The sequence below is a fragment of the Callorhinus ursinus genome, unplaced genomic scaffold (assembly GCF_003265705.2).
Source record: "Callorhinus ursinus isolate GAN/ISIS: 27379988/994484 unplaced genomic scaffold, GSC_fseal_2.0 scaffold4, whole genome shotgun sequence".
NCBI lineage: Eukaryota > Metazoa > Chordata > Mammalia > Carnivora > Otariidae > Callorhinus > Callorhinus ursinus.
Genome location: NW_027397066.1, coordinates 76,493,504 through 76,512,524, shown reverse-complemented (window position 1 = coordinate 76,512,524; position 19,021 = coordinate 76,493,504). Strand labels below are relative to the sequence as shown.

At 38.9% G+C, this 19,021-nt stretch overlaps 1 protein-coding gene across 5 annotated transcripts in view; it reads right to left on the bottom strand.

Moving 5' to 3' along the window:
- GRID2 (glutamate ionotropic receptor delta type subunit 2) overlaps positions 1-19,021 on the bottom strand; it is a 1,442,323-nt gene that overhangs the window by 227,879 nt on the left and 1,195,423 nt on the right. For all 5 annotated transcript variants that reach the window (XM_073891966.1, XM_073891967.1, XM_025873456.2 and 2 more), the window contains exon 13: positions 16,632-16,827. In XM_073891966.1, the coding sequence (XP_073748067.1) occupies positions 16,632-16,827 (196 nt within the window). The remainder of the gene's footprint in view (positions 1-16,631; positions 16,828-19,021) is intronic.

The following is a 19,021-nucleotide window of genomic DNA, read 5'->3' as shown; positions in this document are numbered from 1 at the left end:
GGTCATATACTTAGTATATTACCAAGCCACTCACTGAAGCCCAAGTTAGGTCTCAGCCTCGCTCTGCTCATAATGGTCATCTACTTTGGCATTCTTGCCCAATGCCAAATGATATTACAGAGCTCAAAGAGGAAGGGGAATGGAACAACCATAAAAGAGAATATGACCAGTGTGGTTCATAGGTTTGAGGTGCACTATATGTAAACCTGTAACAGTTGAAAATTGTTTTCTACTCACAGCCTTTTTTCTTTTATGTAATTTGGTTCCTGCTTGCTTCATTCTCATGACCCATGAGATCATTACCTGAGCTGAAATCAAGAGTTGGACGCTTAACAAACTAAGCCACCCAGGTGCCCCCTGATGGGAAGAATCTTAAGTCAAAGGGTTTCAAGAGACTGTCCTAAGCCCTGCCTATATCCTCAATCTGCTCAATCTGTTCTTTGTTTTGTTTTGAAATTTCCTTTAACCTTTTTTGCTGAGTAGAACTTGCTTCTTTTCTGCAGATACTACATTGTTTTTGGTCTTCTCAAATGGTGGCTATTTTTCTCTTCTACAACATTCCTATCACTGGGGCTGGATCATGGGTAGGTATCCTTTTTGCCCCTTGAACCACTTCTAGAGCCTTGGCTTTGAAGCTCATGCTATCAGACTATACTCATTCCTACTGCAGGCATCTGCTGACTCTGTGTCACTCCAACATTGCTCAAAGATTTTACCACGCGGTTCTCTGTCACTCTTTCAAATTCTAGTTCTGTGGTTATTCTTGGTGATTTGATTATTCACATAGACATCCTTTTCCAGTACTTGGCTTCTTCTTCTCCAAAGATTGTATCTTTCCTCCTACCTTAGCCACCCACTCCCATGTCATATTATTTCCAATACTAGCACTCTCTTCATCATCTCAATTTCAAATGTGTCATCTTGGAACCGACTTTGTATTACTTCCAATCCCATCCTTCTGGTTCAGGGACTCCTACACTTCTTTGGTCCCATCCAGACCAACAGTCCATTGTTCATGTCATCCGCTTGGTATCCTCAATCTCCTCTGGGTAGCCACGTTCCTCCTACACAGCTGAGATTCCATGATTCATAATAATGATAGTTTCCTTGCATATACTCTCAACTCCCTCACCCCATTGTTTTCTACCATGCTTATCTGGTAAACACTAATTCTGGTGAAATCTCATCTCTGTGGACTCCATGTTTATGCTTAGGCAGCCGGAGATGGCTACAGAAAAGCCCACAATCATGCTGATTAGTTTCAACTTATAGTCATGATGACTATTGCAAAAGACCCTTTAGTCTTTTCTAGGAATACCATTACATTTCACTAGTCTACTGTCCCTCCCATTCTCCAGAGCAATCATTGCTATCTTCTCTCTCTTCCAATCTCCAGAATCATTATGCTCTTCCTTAGTGATGACCTTGGTTCCTATTTCTCTGAGTAAATACAACCCATTAAAATGATTTTCCATATACTTCCATTACCGTATCTTCCAACCTATCTGCATGTATGTCCATATGTTCCACCTTCTCTCTTCTTACTATGGATGGACTGTGCTCCTAAATCCAAACCCTCCCCTTGTGTACTAGATCTCATTACTTACCCCCTGCTCAAGGACAGATCTCCAGCGGTTCTCTTGTCTCTCTCCTGCACCATGAATTTTCCCTCTTTATCGTATCATTCCATTAGTATACAGACATTGTATATATCTTTTTTCATAAAAAAATTTTCTCAAACCCCACATCCCACTCTAGAACCCTCCCCACTATTACTCAGCATTTCCTTTCACCTTTAAAACGTGCCCAGTCTAACAAAACAAATGAACAAAGAAAAAAAGAAAAACAACAACAACAAAAAGATTCTTAAATATAGAGAACAAACGGGTGGTTGCCAGAGGAAAGATGGGTAGGGGGTGGATGAAATAGATAAAGGGGATTAACAGTACACTTGTTGTGATGAGCACTGAATAATGTATAAAGTTGTCAGATCATTATATTGTACACCTGAAACTAACAAAATACTGTGTATGTTCTGGGGCGCCTGGGTGGCTCCATTGGTTAAGCGACTGCCTTCGGCTCAGGTCATGATCCTGGAGTCCTGGGATCGAGTCCCGCATCGGGCTCCCTGCTCAGCGGGGAGTCTGCTTCTCCCTCTGACCCTCTTCCTTCTTGTGCTCTCTGTCTCTCATTCTCTCTCTCTCAGGTAAATAAATAAAATCTTTAAAAAAATTAACATAAAAAAGAAAGTAAATAAAAAGCACGGAGTCTTGCAATCTCCATTGCCTCTCTTCTCATTCTTCTGTCCAATCTAATTCTAATTCCTTCTCCTTTCCCTCCACCAGATCTGCTTTTGTCAAGGTCACCAGTGACTGCTGGTTGCCAAATAAATCATTAATTCTCAGTCTTGACTATACTCGACCCATGAGCATCATTTGACAGAGTTGATCATTTGAACTTCCTTGAAACACTTTTTCATTTGGCTTCTAAACAAGCACTCTTGGTTTTACCCCTTCCTCCCTGGTTGATCCTTCCCTGACTCTGTTATACCCTTTTTAACTGCCCCTCCTCTAAGTACTAAATTGTCCCAGGGATTAGTCTTTCCATAGCTTTCTTCTCCAGATAGATACGCATCCTTAGTGATATCATCAAGTCTTAGGACTTTAAATACAGACTCTGTTAGTAATCTCCAGTCTCCAGCTAGAACTTTCTCTTAAACACTCAACTCATATATAGAAAGCAGCTTTCTTGGCATCTTTCTTGGAAAATTAATAAACATTTCATATTAACTATCATGCCAAAGGCAAATTCTCATTTGGCTTCTCAAATCTGCTCTTCCCATAGTTTTCTCAACCCCAAAAAAGCCAACTTCATTCTTCCAACTAACTTAGGCCAAAGACATTGGACTCATTTTTAACTCCTCTTTTCCATACCCCACATTCAGCCTTTTAGAAAATTTTGTCAGAGCTACTTTCAAGATATATTCAAATTCAATCATTTCTCACCACTTCCACCATAAGCACTCTGGTCCATCCACCATCATGTCTCGCTTGAATTATAACAGTAGTCTCCTCGGTCTTCTCCCTGCTTCTAGCCTTGACCTCTCCTATTTTCCACACAGCACCGTAAGTGGAGCTTTGAAAAGTAAGTCAGCTCATGTCACTCTCCTGTTCACAACCTCAGAATTATTCAGAAGTCAAAGTCATTTAAATGGCTCTAAGTATTATATCAGTGATTTTCAACCTTTATTGTGAATCAGAATCACGTGAATGAATTTAGGATATTCAAATGCTTTTCATTCCCCAATTAAGATACAGTGGGTAAAAGGGGTTAAAAAGTACAAACTTCTAGTTATAAAATACATAAGTCATGGGGATATAATGTACAGCATGGTGACATAGTTAATAATACTGTATTGCGTATGTAACAGTTGCTAAGAGAATAGGTCTTTTAAGACCTATTAAGAACTTTTAAGTTCTCATCACAAAAAGAAAATTTGTAACAATAGTGACTGATGTTAACTAGACTTATTGTGACCATTTTTCAGTATACACAAACAGAGTCATTATGTTGTATGCCTGAAACTAATATAAAGTTATATGTCGATTATATCTCAATAAAATAAAAAGATACAATTGGAACTTTAGTGGGGCCCACACTTGAACATTTTTAAGCCACCATCCTGCCTAACTTCCACTGTGATCTTATTTCCTATCCCTTTCCCCTGCATATCTTACCCACCCCTCATGCACCCTTCTCCAGCCATATTGGTCTTGACATTTCTCTTTATCACGCCAAGTGACCTTCTGCCTCAGGAATTTTGCAGTAATATTCCTTCTGCCTGGACCACTTCTTGTCCTCACTGTCTCCTCGCTGTCTTCATGGGTCATACCCTGTCCTCTTTCAGGTCTCTACTCAAATGTCGCTTTCTCAGAGATGCCTTCTGAGACCACTTTATATGTGATGGCAACATCCCTCTCCCTCCTCTGCTTTCTTTCATTCTTACCTTTCCATTTTTTCTTCATAGCACATGTTTATGTGCTTGTCTATTATTTTCTCTCCACTACAAAATAATCTCCATTTGGGCAAGGACTTTCCTTGTTCTGTTTAATTCCCGATACCCAGAACAATGCCTGGTAAATAGGTGCTCACTGAATATGCGCTGAATGAATAAGTAAAACAATAGGTTCAATCCATCCAGTTTTTTTAGCCACAGACCAATAAGGAGGGTAGGCTTACCTCACCATTTCATAAGGTCTAGAATTTGTCTTTCTGTGCCAGTTCTCAAAAATCCTTGATATTGACCCATTTGACATGACCAATCTTTTGTCTCATTTTCATTTCAATACTCCAATTTTCCGGCTGGCCTTAGAGCTGGGACCTGATCCCAGTGGCTTTGCTCCACACCTGGACCTTGTCAGTTTCCCTTCCCCATACTGCTCTGGGACTTGTGTGGCCTACTTAGCTTTGCAAATTGATTCTCTTTTTCTGATTGAAAACTACGGCTGCCAACACCACCCCTCACTTCCTTGTTGCCATAGTATCCATCAGGTTTTTTATCCTCTTTGAACTCTGTAGTCTGTGCAGTTACCGTTGGGATCCTCTGGCTAGTATTTGAATTCTACCAATCCTGGTTTTCTTTTCTTCCTGCGCAGTCTTCATTGCTGGGGTTTTAGAATAATTTGTTCTTCACCACCTGCGTTTAATAGGGTATCAGGAAATAAATATTGCCCTCTAAAGAACCAGAGACTCCTCCATTTCAGCGCTACGCACAGATCCTCCATTCCTAGTCAGATCTTTACCTGTGATTTGCCAAAATAGGAGTTGTATCATGTTACTTTTCTGTTCAAAACCTTCCTAAGTTTCATATCTCCCACAGAGTAAAAACCCACTTAGCATGTTTTAACAGCTCTGTATTAGCATTTTCAGACGTTAGCATGCATAGGAGTCACCTGGGAATCTTCTTAGACTAAGATTTACATTGAGAAGGGCTTATGTGGGGCCCAAAGTCTGCATTTCTAACAAGCTGCCAAGAGATGCTGCTATTGCTAGTTCACAGGATTACGCTGTAAGTAACAAGGCCCTATATGATATGCCTTCTCCCCTGCCGCCTGGCCCTCTACTTCTCTGACTTTGTTATACTCCTGATATTACTCCTTATTTCTGAGTTACACTAGCCTCCTTCACAGTCTTAGAACATCCAGGCATGCTCCCACCTCAGGGCCTTTGCATTGGCTGACCCTCTGTCTGAAAACATGTCACGCAGATATATAACTCTTTCTCTCTCTCCAACCTGCTTCACGTCTTTATTCCAACATCATTTTCTTAAGCCTTCTCTGGCCATCTGATCTAACAAGGCAGACCATCTCCCTCATGTTCCTCTTCTCCCTCTCCTATTCTTTCTCCTTAACACATCACTATTGAAAGACAACATATTTTATTTATTTTGTTTATTGTCTGCCTCCTCCGTAAAAATGTGAACTCTGTGAAGGCATTTTGCTTTTTTTAAAAATTTTATTATGTTATGTTAATCACCATACATTACATTATTAGTTTTTGATGTACTGTTCCATGATTCATTGTTTGTGTATAACACCCAGTGCTCCATTCAGTATGTGCCCTCTTTAATACGAGGGGGGTGGTGGGGGGGTTGGCATTTTGCTTTCATTTACATTCACTTCAGCGACCAAAATACTGGCTGATACATAGGAGGTGATCAATAAATGATTGTCGAATGAATGCACTAAAAATTTCAGTTATATTTTTCATATACATTTTTTCCTATTTATGCAAAAAGTCCTGGGAAAAGGAGACAGAATCAAATTTGTTCTAGTTTAATTAGGCTAGTCTGATACAGGTGAATGTCTCCCAAGAATAGCATATCAGAACTCATTTACTTAATCCTCAGATATACAGCTTTCTTTGGTACGAGCAGAACGATGTTAGAAGGGATAAAACTCTACCTCCAAGTAAGAGAAACTTAATGAGACTAGTAGCACAATTAAGAACAAACACAACCTGAGACATTAATGGTATCTATTTAAAGTTATAATTAGATTGCAAAGATTGTTTGCACAGTGATGCAGGCTTTCCTGGAAAACAGTTACTATATATATGAACTCTTGTCAAAAACACTGTAGAAGTTTGGCCTTTTGTGGAAAATTGACCTAGAAGACCTCTAAAGTCTTTTCTGCCTGAACAAATTAGAAGCCAGCGACAGGGAAGAGGAAGCTGCTGTGTGAGATGTGCAAGACTAGTAGCTAAAGCAAGAATCCACAACCACATTTCATGTGTTATAGTTTTCAATCTTATAGACTCCCAGTGAGCTTTAGCAGGCGAGAAGGTTATTGGTTTTTGGTTGGTTGGTTTTGTGTTTTAAGAGAAGCTGGCCAAGACCTTGCAAGCTGAACCAAAATACATTACATTATTATTACCTATTTTTTTGTCTAATCAATTTTCAGCTGTCTCTGATTTTGCCTGAAAGAATATGTACAACAAGCAAATTTCACTTTGATATTTTCCATTATGAATTCATAAGAACATTCTTCACTGCCCCTCTAGTAAATCGGAAAACTAAATAAATATGGTATAACACTAGGTGACATGATTTGCAGTTTTAAACTCATAAGCCCTCTTGATCAGTAGACTATCAGGGGAATAGAAATTGTTCTCTACTTCTTTTATTAATTATCCTTCTAATTATGTTACAATTTTAACCTAACCTTAGAAGATGCGAAATAATAAAGCTTTGTAGTTACAAATTGCTCACCTTTACATTCTTTCAGGTAATCTTAAGGCTCATTTTATGAACTTATGGCTCTAATCATACTATTTATTGATGCTTCCATATATATATATATACACACACATATATACTCTATGTACATATATATGTGTATATACAATATGTATACAATACAAACAATATGTACATATATATGTATATACAATATGTACATATAGTATATTGCATATATATATAAAATATATATACATTAATGACAAAAACATGTGAAGTAGTAATTCTTATCAACATGATGATAATCCTGGGGCTCACAGATTTTAAGTAACTAGTTACATTTACACATTTTAGTTTAAAAAATGAACTCTATTCAAACCCACGTTGAAATGCCTTTTGCAGGCTTTTAATTCCCACACTGTGACCATCTTACAGAAGAGTAGAGTGAGTCTTAGAGAAGCCAAGTGACTTGCCCAAAGTTGTACACCTAAGAACTGGAAGAACCAGGAGAGAAAACCAGATACTTCCCAGCGCCCCCCTCACCCCCTTAGGAAGAGGGTTCTTTCTGTTCTTCATAATAAACTTTTTTTTAAATGTATGACATTTAATAACAGCATTAGAAACACTAACCCAAGTCGAAAGATGATGGGATGGCTACATATTTAAAGAAAAAGAAACGGCAAAACCTACAGAAGAAATAACTAAATTTCTTAGCACACAATGCAAACTTATCAATAGCCTAGTCTAAAACACTTTTATTTCATAGAATCTCAGATTGAAATTTTCTCAGGGTGGGTATTTATAATTTCTTTTTACATATCCACAAATGTCGAATTAAATTCTGTATGGTTAAAAGGCATAAAGGTAAAAAAGAAAAGAAATAGAAAATGTAGGAAACTATATGTACATGCTTTGAAAAGAGAGATTTTCTTAAACAATCCTGAAGATCTTGGAAGATATATATATAAATCTTAACACATACATGACTATTTAAATGTCAAATGTCACTTCTACGTGACATTTGATATTCCATACCCTTATGATTTATTTTTTATTTTGGAAATGCTAGGATATAGGAAGTATACCCAGTTTGCATTACTACAAAGAATGCAAGGTATATGGGCTGTGTGTTTATGTGTGTGTGTGTGTGTGTGTGTGTGTGTCTGTGCGTGTGTGTAAGAACAGAAGAATGAAGCAAGACATTATCTACATGTGTCGACTTGACTGGCTACCTCTGAAATTTACAAGAGTCTCTTAGGGTTTCACTATTTCGTGAGATATATTATATATATATATATTCTGCATACTCTTATCCAATTCCTATACATCTGCTATAGTGACCTTCTTGAAAGGTAATAATGAATCACAACATTCCCTTACTTTAGTAGCATTTTTTGCCATTTAAATAGAACTCAGATTCTTAACTAAGGGCAACAGGTCCTTCATGATCTATCCCCTGCCTACTAACCTCCTTCCACGTTCTCTCATTGGACATGTTCCAGTTCATGTTGATTTTCAACTGGTTTCTTGAATGTCCCTTCAGGTTCCTGCTGAGGCTATGCTTGGTTTGGATGCCCTGTCACCTTCTCTTCCACATGAATAGCACCTGATCAGGCAGGTCATCACTAATATTTTATCTCCTCAGGGAACCGTACTTGATCACCGTTCTGAAAGTAGATGTTCTCTTTAATTTCTGTAAGAGCACCCGTTTTTCTTTTTCCATAGCACTTATCATGATTTAAGTCATTTTATTTGATCACATATTTTAGCTTTCTTTTCTTACCAGACTCTATACTTCACAGATCCAGTGATCAATTCTCTGTGGTGGAATTATCTATAGTTTCCTTTTTTTTAAAAAATTTTATTATGTTATGTTAGTCCCACCATACAGTACATCATTAGTTTTTGATGTAGCGTTCCATGATTCGTTGTTTGCTTATAACACCCAGTGCTCGATGCAGTACATGCCCTCAATGCCCATCACCAGGCTAACCCATCCCCCACGCCCCTCTCCTCTAAAACCCTGTTTGTTTCTCAGAGTCCACAGTCTCTCATGGTTCGTCTCTCCCTCCGATTCCCCCTGCCTTCATTTTTCCCTTCCTTCTCCTAATGTCCTCCATACTATTCCTCATGTTCCACAGATAAGTGAAACCATATAATTGACTTTCTCTGCTTGACTTCTTTCACTTAGCATAATCTCCTCCAGTCCCATCCACGTTGATGTAAAAGCTGGGTATTCATCCTTTCTGATGGCTGAGTAATATTCCATTGTATATATACATCTTCTTTATCCATTCATCTGTTGAAGGGCATCTCAGCTCTTTCCACAGTTTGGCTATTGCGGACATTGGTGCTATGAACATTGGGGTGCATATGGCCCTTCTTTTCACTACATCTGTGTCTTTGGGGTAAATGCCCAGGAGTGCAATTGCTGGGTCATAGGGTAGCTCTATTTTTAAATGTTTGAGGAACCTCCACACTGTTTTCCAAAGTGGCTGTACCAACTTGCATTCTCACCAACAGTGTAAGAGGGCTCCCCTTTCTCCACAACCTCTCCAACATTTGTTGTTTCTTTCCCTGTCCATTTTTGCCATTCTAACTGGTGTAAGGTGGTATCTCAATGTGGTTTTGATTTGAATTTCTCTGATGGCTAATGATGATGAACATTTTTTCATGTGTCTGTTAGCCATTTGTATGTCTTCTTCAGAGAAGTGTCTTTTCATGTCTTCTGCCCACTTTTTGACTTGATTATTTGTTTTTTGGGTGTTGAGTTTGAGAAGTTCTTTATAGATCTTGGATACCAGCCTTTTATCTGTAGTGTCATTTGCAAATATCTTCTCCCATTCTGTGGGTTGCCTCTTTGTTTTGTTAACTGTTTCCTTTGCTGTGCAGAAGCTTTTATCTTGATGAAGTCCCAAAAGTTCATTTTTGCTTTTGTTTCGCTAGCTTTTGGAGATGTATCTTGAAAGAAGTTGCTGTGGGCGATTTCAAAGAGGTTACTGCCTATGTTTTCCTCTAGGATTCTGATGGATTCCTGTCTCATATTGAGGTCTTTCATCCACTTTGAGTTTATCTTTGTGTATGGTGTTAGAGAATGGTCGAGTTTCATTCTCTCGGACAGCATGTGGCTGTCCAATTTTCCCAACACCATTTGTTGAAGAGACTGTCTTTTTTCCATTGCATGTTTTTTCCTGCTTTATCGAAGATTATTTGACCATAGAGTTGAGGGTCCATATCTGGGTTCTCTGTTCTGTCCCATTGGTCTATATGTCTGTTTTTGTGCCAGTACCATGCTGTCTTGGTGATCACAGCTTTGTAATATAGCTTGAAATTGGGCAACATGATTCCCCCAGCTTTGTTTTCTTTTTCAACATTTCCTTGGCGATTTGGGGTCTTTTCTGATTCCATACAAATTTTAGGATTGTTTGTTCCAGCACTTTGAAAAATGTCATTGGAATTTTGATCAGGATGGCATTGAAGGTGTAGATTGCTCTGGGTAGCATAGACATTTTAACAATGTTTGTTCTTCCGATCCATGAGAATGGAATATTTTTCCATCTTTTTGTGTCTTCTTCAATTTCCTTCATGAGTGTTCTGTAGTTCCTAGAGTATAGATCCTTTACCTCTTTGGTTAGGTTTATTCCAAGGTATCTTATGGTTTTTGGTGCTATTGTAAATGGAATCGTTTCTCTAGTTTCTCCTTCTACAGGTGCATTGTTAGTGTCTAAGAAAGCAAGTGATTTCTGTGCATTGATTTTGTATTCTGCCACATTACTGAATTGCTGTATGAGTTCTAGTAATTTGGGGGTGGAATCTTCTGGGTTTTCCACATAAGGTATCATGTTGTCTGCAAAAAGAGAGAGTTTGACTTCTTTGCCAATTTGAATACCTTTTATTTCCTTTTGTTGTCTGACTGCAAGGACTTCTACTACTATGTTGAACAATAGTGGTGAGAGTGGGCATCCTTGATGTGTTCCTGATCTTAAGGGAAAGACTCTCAGCTTTTCCTCATTGAGGATGATATTCGCTGTGGGTTTTTTGTAGATGGATTTTATGAACTTGAGGAATGTTCCCTCTATCCTTATACTCTGAAGAGTTTTAATCAGGAAAGGATGTTGTATTTTGTCAAATGCTTTGTCTGTATCAATTGAGAGGACCATATGGTTCTTCTCAATCCTCTTATTAATGTGTTCTATCACACTGATTGATTTGCGAATGTTGAACCACCCTTGCATCCCAGGGATAAATCCCACTTGGTAATGGTGGATGATCCTTTTAATGTATTGTTGGATCCTATTAGCTAGGATTTTGTTGAGGATTTTGGAATCCATATGCATCAGGGATATCGGTCTGAAATTCTCCTTTTTGATGGGGTCTTTGCCTGGTTTGGGGATTAAGGTAATGCTGGCCTCATAGAATGAGTTTGGAAGTTTTCCTTCTGTTTCTATTTTTTGAAACAGCTTCAGTCGAAGAGGTATTACTTCTTCTTTGAATGTTTGGTAGAATTCCCCAGGGAATCCATCAGGCCCTGGATTCTTGTTTTTTGGGAGGTTTTTGATCACTGCTTCAATCTCGTTAGTGGTTATTGGTCTATTCAGGTTGTCAATTTCTTCCTGTTTCAGTCTTGGCAGCTTATAGGGTTCCAGGAAGGCCTCCATTTCATCCAGATTGCTCAATTTATTGGCATATAGTTGTTGATAATAATTTCTAATAATCGTTTCTATTTCCTTGGTGTTAGTAATGATCTCTCCCTTTTCATTCATAATTTTATCAATTTGGGTCCTTTCTCTTTTCTTTTTTTTCTTTTTTTTAAAGATTTTATTTATTTATTTGAGAGAGAGAGAATGAGAGATAGAGAGCACGAGAGGGAAGAGGGTCAGAGGGAGAAGCAGACTCCCCACTGAGCAGGGAGCCCAATGCAGGACTCGATCCCGAGACTCCAGGATCATGACCTGAGCCGAAGGCAGTCGCTCAACCAACTGAGCCACCCAGGCGCCCCCTTTCTCTTTTCTTTTGGGTAAGTCTGGCCAGTGGTTTATCGATCTTATTAATTCTTTCAAAGAACCACTTCTAGTTTCGTTGATCTGATCTACTGTGTTTCTGGTTTCTAATTCATTGATTTCTGCTCTAATTTTAATTATTTCTCTTCTAACGTGTGGTTTAGGCATCATTTGTTGCTTTTTCTTTAGTTCTTTAAGGTGTAGAGTTAGTTGGTGAATTCGAGATTTTTCTATTTCTTTGAGTGAGGCTTGGATGGCTATGTATTTCCCCCTTAGGACCGCCTTTGCAGTATCCCATAGGTTTTGGACTGATGTGTTTTCATTCTCATTGATTTCCATGAATTGTTTAATTTCTTCTTTGATTTCCTGGTTGACCCAAACATTCTTTTTTTTTATGGAGAGGATATGACGGCTTCTTTATTTTTAAGATTTTATTTATTTATTTATTTGAGAAAGCGAGAATGAGAGAGTGAGAGAGAGAGAGAGAGAGAGCACGTGAGGGGGGGGAGCGTCAGAGGGAGAAGCAGACTCCCCGCTGAGCAGGGAGCCCGATGTGGGACTCGATCCCAGGACTCCAGGATCATGACCTGAGCCGAAAGCAGTTGCCGAACCAACTGAGCCACCCAGGCGCCCTTACCCAAACATTCTTGAGCAGAGTGGTCTTTAGCTTCCAAGTGTTTGAATTTCTGCCAAATTTTTTTCTTGTGATTGAGTTCCAGTTTTAAAGCGTTGTGGTCTGAGAATATGCAGGGAATAATCTCAATCTTTTGGTATTGGTTGAGACCTGATTTGTGACCCAGTATGTGGTCTATTCTGGAGAAAGTTCCATCTGTGCTCGAGAAGAATGAGTATTCTATTGTTTTAGGGTGGAATGTTCTGTAAATATCTATGAGGTCCATCTGGTCCAGCATATCATTCAAAGCTCTTGTTTCCTTGTTGATTTTCTGCTTAGATGATCTGTCCATTGTTGAGAGTGGAGTATTGAGGTCTCCTACAACTAACGTATTGTTATCAATATGACTCTTTATTTTGGTTAACAGTTGGCTTATGTAGATGGCTGCTCCCATGTTGGGGGCATAGATATTTACAATTGTTAGATTTTCTTGTTGGATAGACCCTTTAAGAATGATATAGTGTCCTTCTGTGTCTCTAATTGCAGACTTTAGTTTAAAATCTAATTTGTCTGATATAAGAATTGCTACCCCAGTTTTCTTTTGAGGTCCGCTGGCATGGAAGATGGACCTCCATCCCTTCACTTTCAGTCTGGATGTATCTTTAGGTTCAAAATGAGTCTCTTGTAGACAGCATACAGATGGGTCTTGTGTTTTTATCCAATCTGCAACCCTGTGCCGTTTTATGGGAGCATTTAGGCCATTCACGTTGAGAGTGATTATTGAAAGATATGAATTAATTGTCATCATGTTGCCTGTGAAGACATTGTTTTTATAGATTGTCCCTGTAAATTTATGTTGTAAATCACTCTTGGGGTCTTTCTCCTTTTATAGAACCCCCCTATTATTTCTTGCAGGGCCAGCTTAGTGGTCACATATTCTTTCAGTTTCTGCCGGTCGTGGAAGGTCTGCATCTCTCCATCCATTCTAAATAACAGCCTTGATGGATAAAGTATTCTTGGTTGCATGTTCTTCTCATTTAGTATCCTGAATATGTCTTGCCAGGCCTTTCTGGCTTGCCAGGTCTCTGTGGATAGGTCTGACGTTATTCTGATGTTCCTCCCTTTGTATGTAAGGAGTCTCTTCCCCCTAACTGCCCTTAAGATGGTTTCCTTGGTTCTAAGATTTGCAAGTTTTACTATTACATGCCGGGGTGTTGACCTGTTTTCCTTGATCTTGGGAGGGGTCCTCTCTGCCTCTAGGACGTGAATGTTTGTTTCACTCCCCAGATTAGCGAAGTTCTCTGCTATGATTTGCTCAAATACATTTTCTAGTCCTCTCTCTCTCTCCAGTCCCTCCAGGATTCCAGGAATGCTTCATGGTGTCACTTATTTCTCTGATTCTATTTTCATGGATTCTGAGTTGTTTTTCCCTGGCCTCCACTTTTCCCCTTTTATCTATTATATTGTCTTCCAGGTCGCTTATTCGTTCTTCTGCCTCACTTACCCTAGCTGTTAGATTATCTAGATTGGATTGGGTCTCATTGATAGCATTCTTAAGTTCTGCCAGTTCAGCTTTCATTTCTGTCCTTAGAGACTCTATGTTGCCATTAATTGATTTCTCCATTCTAGCCATTGTCTTCACGATTGCTAGCCTGAATTCCATCTCCGACATCTTGGTTCTATCTGCATCCATTTGTAAATCTGCAGCATAACTCATGATCTCTGAGTCTTTTCTATTTTGGGGGTTTCTCCTCCTAGTCATTCTGTTGATGGGTGTTTGAGGGAATGTATATAATTGACCAGAACCCAAGGAAGATGCACCTGTTTTCTTGGGACCTTAGGGTTGCTGGCCTCTTGTTTTCCAAGCCTGTCTTCTGGGGGAGGGGCCTGCCACACTGGTACTCAGGCAACCCTGTTTGGGCAGAGTTGTCCTGCCCCCCTGTAGCAGGGGATGGACTCAGCAGGAATCAGTTTTTGGGGCTTTTGTTCTCTGGCAGCTTTCCCTGGCGGCTTTCCGCGTCTCTTCCGTGAGTCAGAGCAGAAGAGACCGTTTCCAACCCTCTGCCTCAGAGCAGAGAGACGGCAGTCTGTTCTTCAGTGAGCTCTCCAGGCCACACCGTCTCCATTTCTGTCCGTGCTGCTATAAACTGCAGCGTCCTGGGTTGTGCACCCCTCCGCAGCGCCCCCAGTCCTGCATCCAGGTCGGGGCACATCTCTGCCCTTTGTGCTTCTAAAACCGCCAGTCACTCCCAGTTTGCACACCCGCTGCTCTGGGTTTCCGCCCAGGGGACTGCCCTAAAGTCCTTTCCCCACCACGACCGGTCTGCGAGTCTGTGTTCCGTCCCCAGCACGAGGCTGTCGCTCACCGGTGGTGTAGGATCCCCACGGCCAGGTTCCCTCCCACTGCCAGTTATCCTCCGATATCTGCCTGTGGAATCACGGCCCCCTGCTTCCTACCTCAAAACCAACCGCCTGAGATATTCTGTTTGTAGAGATCCAGATCCTCTTACATCTCAGGCTGGTTTCGTTGGTGCTCAGAGTGGTCTGGTAGATATCCAGCTCAATTCCGGGGACCAGTTGAAATAGGGTCCCCTACTCCTCTGCCATCTTTCCTTCCTCTCCTACCTATAGTTTCTTGATCAGTGCCTGGTACATAATTGGCACTTAGCAAATATTGTATGAAAAAATGAATAACTAAATGATGAGTGAGTGAATATGTATCTTTTAAAATATTTTTTGAGAATCTGTATGTCTGCTTGGAGAAAAAAAGTGAATTTTCTCTGGAATGATATGGTATAGAAAGAGGTTGTGAAATGTGGAGAGCTTTGACTTCTAAAATGGAATAGAAATACAAACTATGAATATATTCATCCCCGAGAAAACAGGATTCTTCTTAACAATTAAAAATATGAAGGAATACCCCAAAATAACTTATTCTTATTCTGAGGCTTAAGTTCATTCACATCCTCTGAGTACCTAGTAAAGCCTAAAGTGTCTACCCTCCCATCTCCTCCAGATAACATATAGGTCCACTCACTCACCCACTCTCACCCCCACCCTCCCAGTAATTGTAGAACTTCTAGAAGCCAGTGGACTTTAGGATCAATACTTGGGTCCTGGAAAACTGGGGTTAATGTAATAAGGGTGAAGGAGCTAGAGTCCGTTGCAAACATTTCAAGGAATTCACATCCTAACACATCATTAGGACTTAGAAAGAGGTTTATATCAGCACCATCAGTTTTTAAAATAATGATGTCAACCAGGCTGACTGTAGGGAACCATAAGAGCAGCAGCAGATAAAGGACATCATACGAAAAGGCTAGAACCTGTGTCAGAATATTTTTTATAGCCATCAAAACATTCTCCAACATAGTATTAATAAGTTTGCCTTTTGAACAAGGAACTCAACACGGGGTCCAAATTATTCTGCTGTGGAAGGTTACAGAGAAAAAGTGTATACCACCTTTGTTGCTATAATTGACATTCATTCATTCATTCATTCATTCATTCATCCCACAATTATTTATTTAATATCAATTATTGTGATTTTCACTGTGCTAGCCACTGGGATAATTTTAAACAAAAATCATTCAGTTCTCTCATGCAGATTGATGGGGCTTGAGGAAGAAAGAATTACTTCTGTATACGTGTTTATAAACCACAGCCCAGAATAAAAACTGGCTTCATGTTTTACACAAAGGACTGCTTTGTAAGCCTTTTTTTCCCCTGATAAAATAACTTCTAAATGATGGTTATTTAAAATAAGATAGAAATAAAGATTTTTGCTTTTGGAATAGAAATAGACATTTGCAGGAACCTTATTTGTTGACAAGATTAACTTTTACCCACCACATAATCATAAGTAAAGATAAGGTTTTCATCTAAAAACAAATGCAGTATAGAAAATACCCCAAAGTTATTTGAAAGAATTGGATAACCCTAATGATATTCGGAATGGGATTTGTAAAAACCTTTTCAGTGTTCCTGTGCATAAGTCCCTAACCCATTCTGAACAAAATACTAGCTTATGTTTTCTAGCTTCAGAATTCCACTGGAGACAGATCCATTAGACACAGCACAGAAGGCTTTGAATTCCCTCTGCTTAAGCACTCTGCCAACTCAAAATCTTCTTTAAATCAATAGGAGGTATAATTTAATTGCAAACTCTGTGTCAAAGTTAAAAATTTAAAAAAAGAAATAAACCAATCTCAATGTAGCAATTCCAATATGGGAGACAAAATAGCAGACTAGACTACTGTAGTAGAACAATGACCAGTACCTTTTGAATGCCTGCTTGGGATTCCAGAACGTTATTCTCTGATCCATTGCTTCTGTGGATCATCCGCCACATTTGGGAATACATGCTGTCCCTTTCAAAAGGATTCATTCCCTTCATGCGGACATGTTCATATACTGCAGAGTCCAGTACTGTGCCGTAAGGGATGTCTGTTTGCTTGGAAAGGTCCTGGAGAGATCTTCATTATTAGGAGAGAAGAGAGACACAAGAAAGAGTACTGAATATTTTCAACTGGAAATAAAGTTATAGGAAGGAGAGAGAATAATATATGTAAATGTAGATGTCAAATTGCTTTTCTTATTTTGTGGTTTCTTAATATTAAAATGTAATATATAAGGAGAATTGCTTTTAGGTGTATGACACATGAATCATCAGAAGACAAAATCATTCCTGGAAGAAAAATGAAAATTTCTAGTGGTAAGGCAATGTTTTTTTGGTGAACCTTTACTGTGAAAAAACCAAAAACAAAACTAAATCTAGCCATCTCGTCAAAACAAAAACAAACTAAGTTATATTGCTGGATAATCAAATAATAATTTAGTTTAAAAATGCTGTATGTTATAAGCCTTAAGCCTATATTTTTTTAGGTGGCAATGCTTAAATATTTTTAAAAAATAATTACATTTTGCATAAACAACATGCTTTGAGGTCAAGTGTATACTTAAAAATGAGTACTTATGATAGTCACTACTTAACAAGTGACTACTACATACAACCAGCAACTGACATACATTATTCTCACAGCAATGTCCCATTTCTCAGAAGTATTTCACCCATTTTATAGAAGAGAAAACTCAGGTTGAGAGTATAAGGCATTTGCTCAGTCTGGTACAGTCAGTGAGGGATGAGATAAGATTCAAATGTAGATCTGACTGGTTTCAAAGGCTACAGTATTTTATTTTATTTTATTTTATTTTATTTTATTTTATTTTATTATGTTTTTACTGCAAGATGCTGCCTCTTATTTCTATATTGCTATATTTGCTTTAACTTTGTGTGTGTGCACGTGCATGTGTGTGGGGGGGTGAAAGAGAGAGAGAGAGAGGGAGAGAGAGAGAGAGACTTCTATTTGTATTCAAATAGAATAAAATTCATGCTTCTGGAGAGCTGAATATAATTCAGAATATGGTCAGGATTTTCACATCGATCTTTGAGTTATAGATAGTACCTGGTGGTCAGTTTCCTTACATTTAGGTTTCTGAGCCACTCTATACTTTCTAACTTGTAGAACCAATTACTGCTCTACTGAAACTCATTTGAGTTTGTGTAGGGGCTCAACTCTAATGACTGAGGTTTAAGAACAAATATGCGTCTTTGGCATACTGTTCAGAATTAGACGCTGGCTTATTCAAGCTCACTAACCTCTAAGAATGGCAGCAGATGCTTTGAAACACCATACCATATTTTGAACAAGAATATTCACAGCCTTCCACAACCTTGGGTCATGAATCTCATGTTCTGTATACCTCTGACCTTTTGGTCTGTTTCTAGATGGAGTTTGCTAATGATTTCCTGGGGGCCTTTGCAAACAACACTAGCATTGGGCAAGGGTATTGGGAATACTCTTGGAGGTCACCGGTTTCCATCATGTGCAAAACTGTATTGCAAACAATAAATTATGGGCTGTGTTTGCTAGAGGAGTATTCATACCAATTTCTCATGGTAACTTTCAGCAAAATTTAATCTACATTTTATTGAGTTTTAGGTTGTTGACATGTGTCATTTACTCAATGGACACTACTATGATAATTCCTTTTTGTTCTATACTTCTGCATAAAATGATGCATCTAAAAATGACTATTTCCAAGAAAAAATTTGCTGGAATATTCTACAACTATTAAACTAATTCTGCCACTTGTAAAAAGATAAAGTGATAGTATAGAGAAAAATTGAGGGCAAAAGCAGGAATAAAAGTGAGCTGCATGTAGCTAGGGTAAAAACTCATAGGAGAATAACAGGGCACCTGCTCCTGGGACATCCCATAATTATCTTGTTAACAGTATAGCAGCAAGACTTTTGTTTCCAAAGCCCATTTACTTCTCACTGACTGCTATTTCCAGTTGTAGGAGTGAAACTATTCAAAACATTAACATTTTAACATATTTCCCACTGTTTAGTGGAGGATGCTCTAAAGTGGTAACACAGGAAAAAGAAATGAAACATTGTCAATACAGGTTATAATAGCAATAGCAAGTAGCAATTCGTTCAATAACTATAGACACAAGGGCCTATGCTAGGTAGTTGTATGGAGCTTGCCCCTTCTAGAACTGGAAGGTTTCATACATCTATTTGAATACAAATAGAAGTCTCTCTCTCTCTCTCCCTCTCTCTTTCTCTCTCTTTCACCCCCCCACACACATGCACGTGCACAC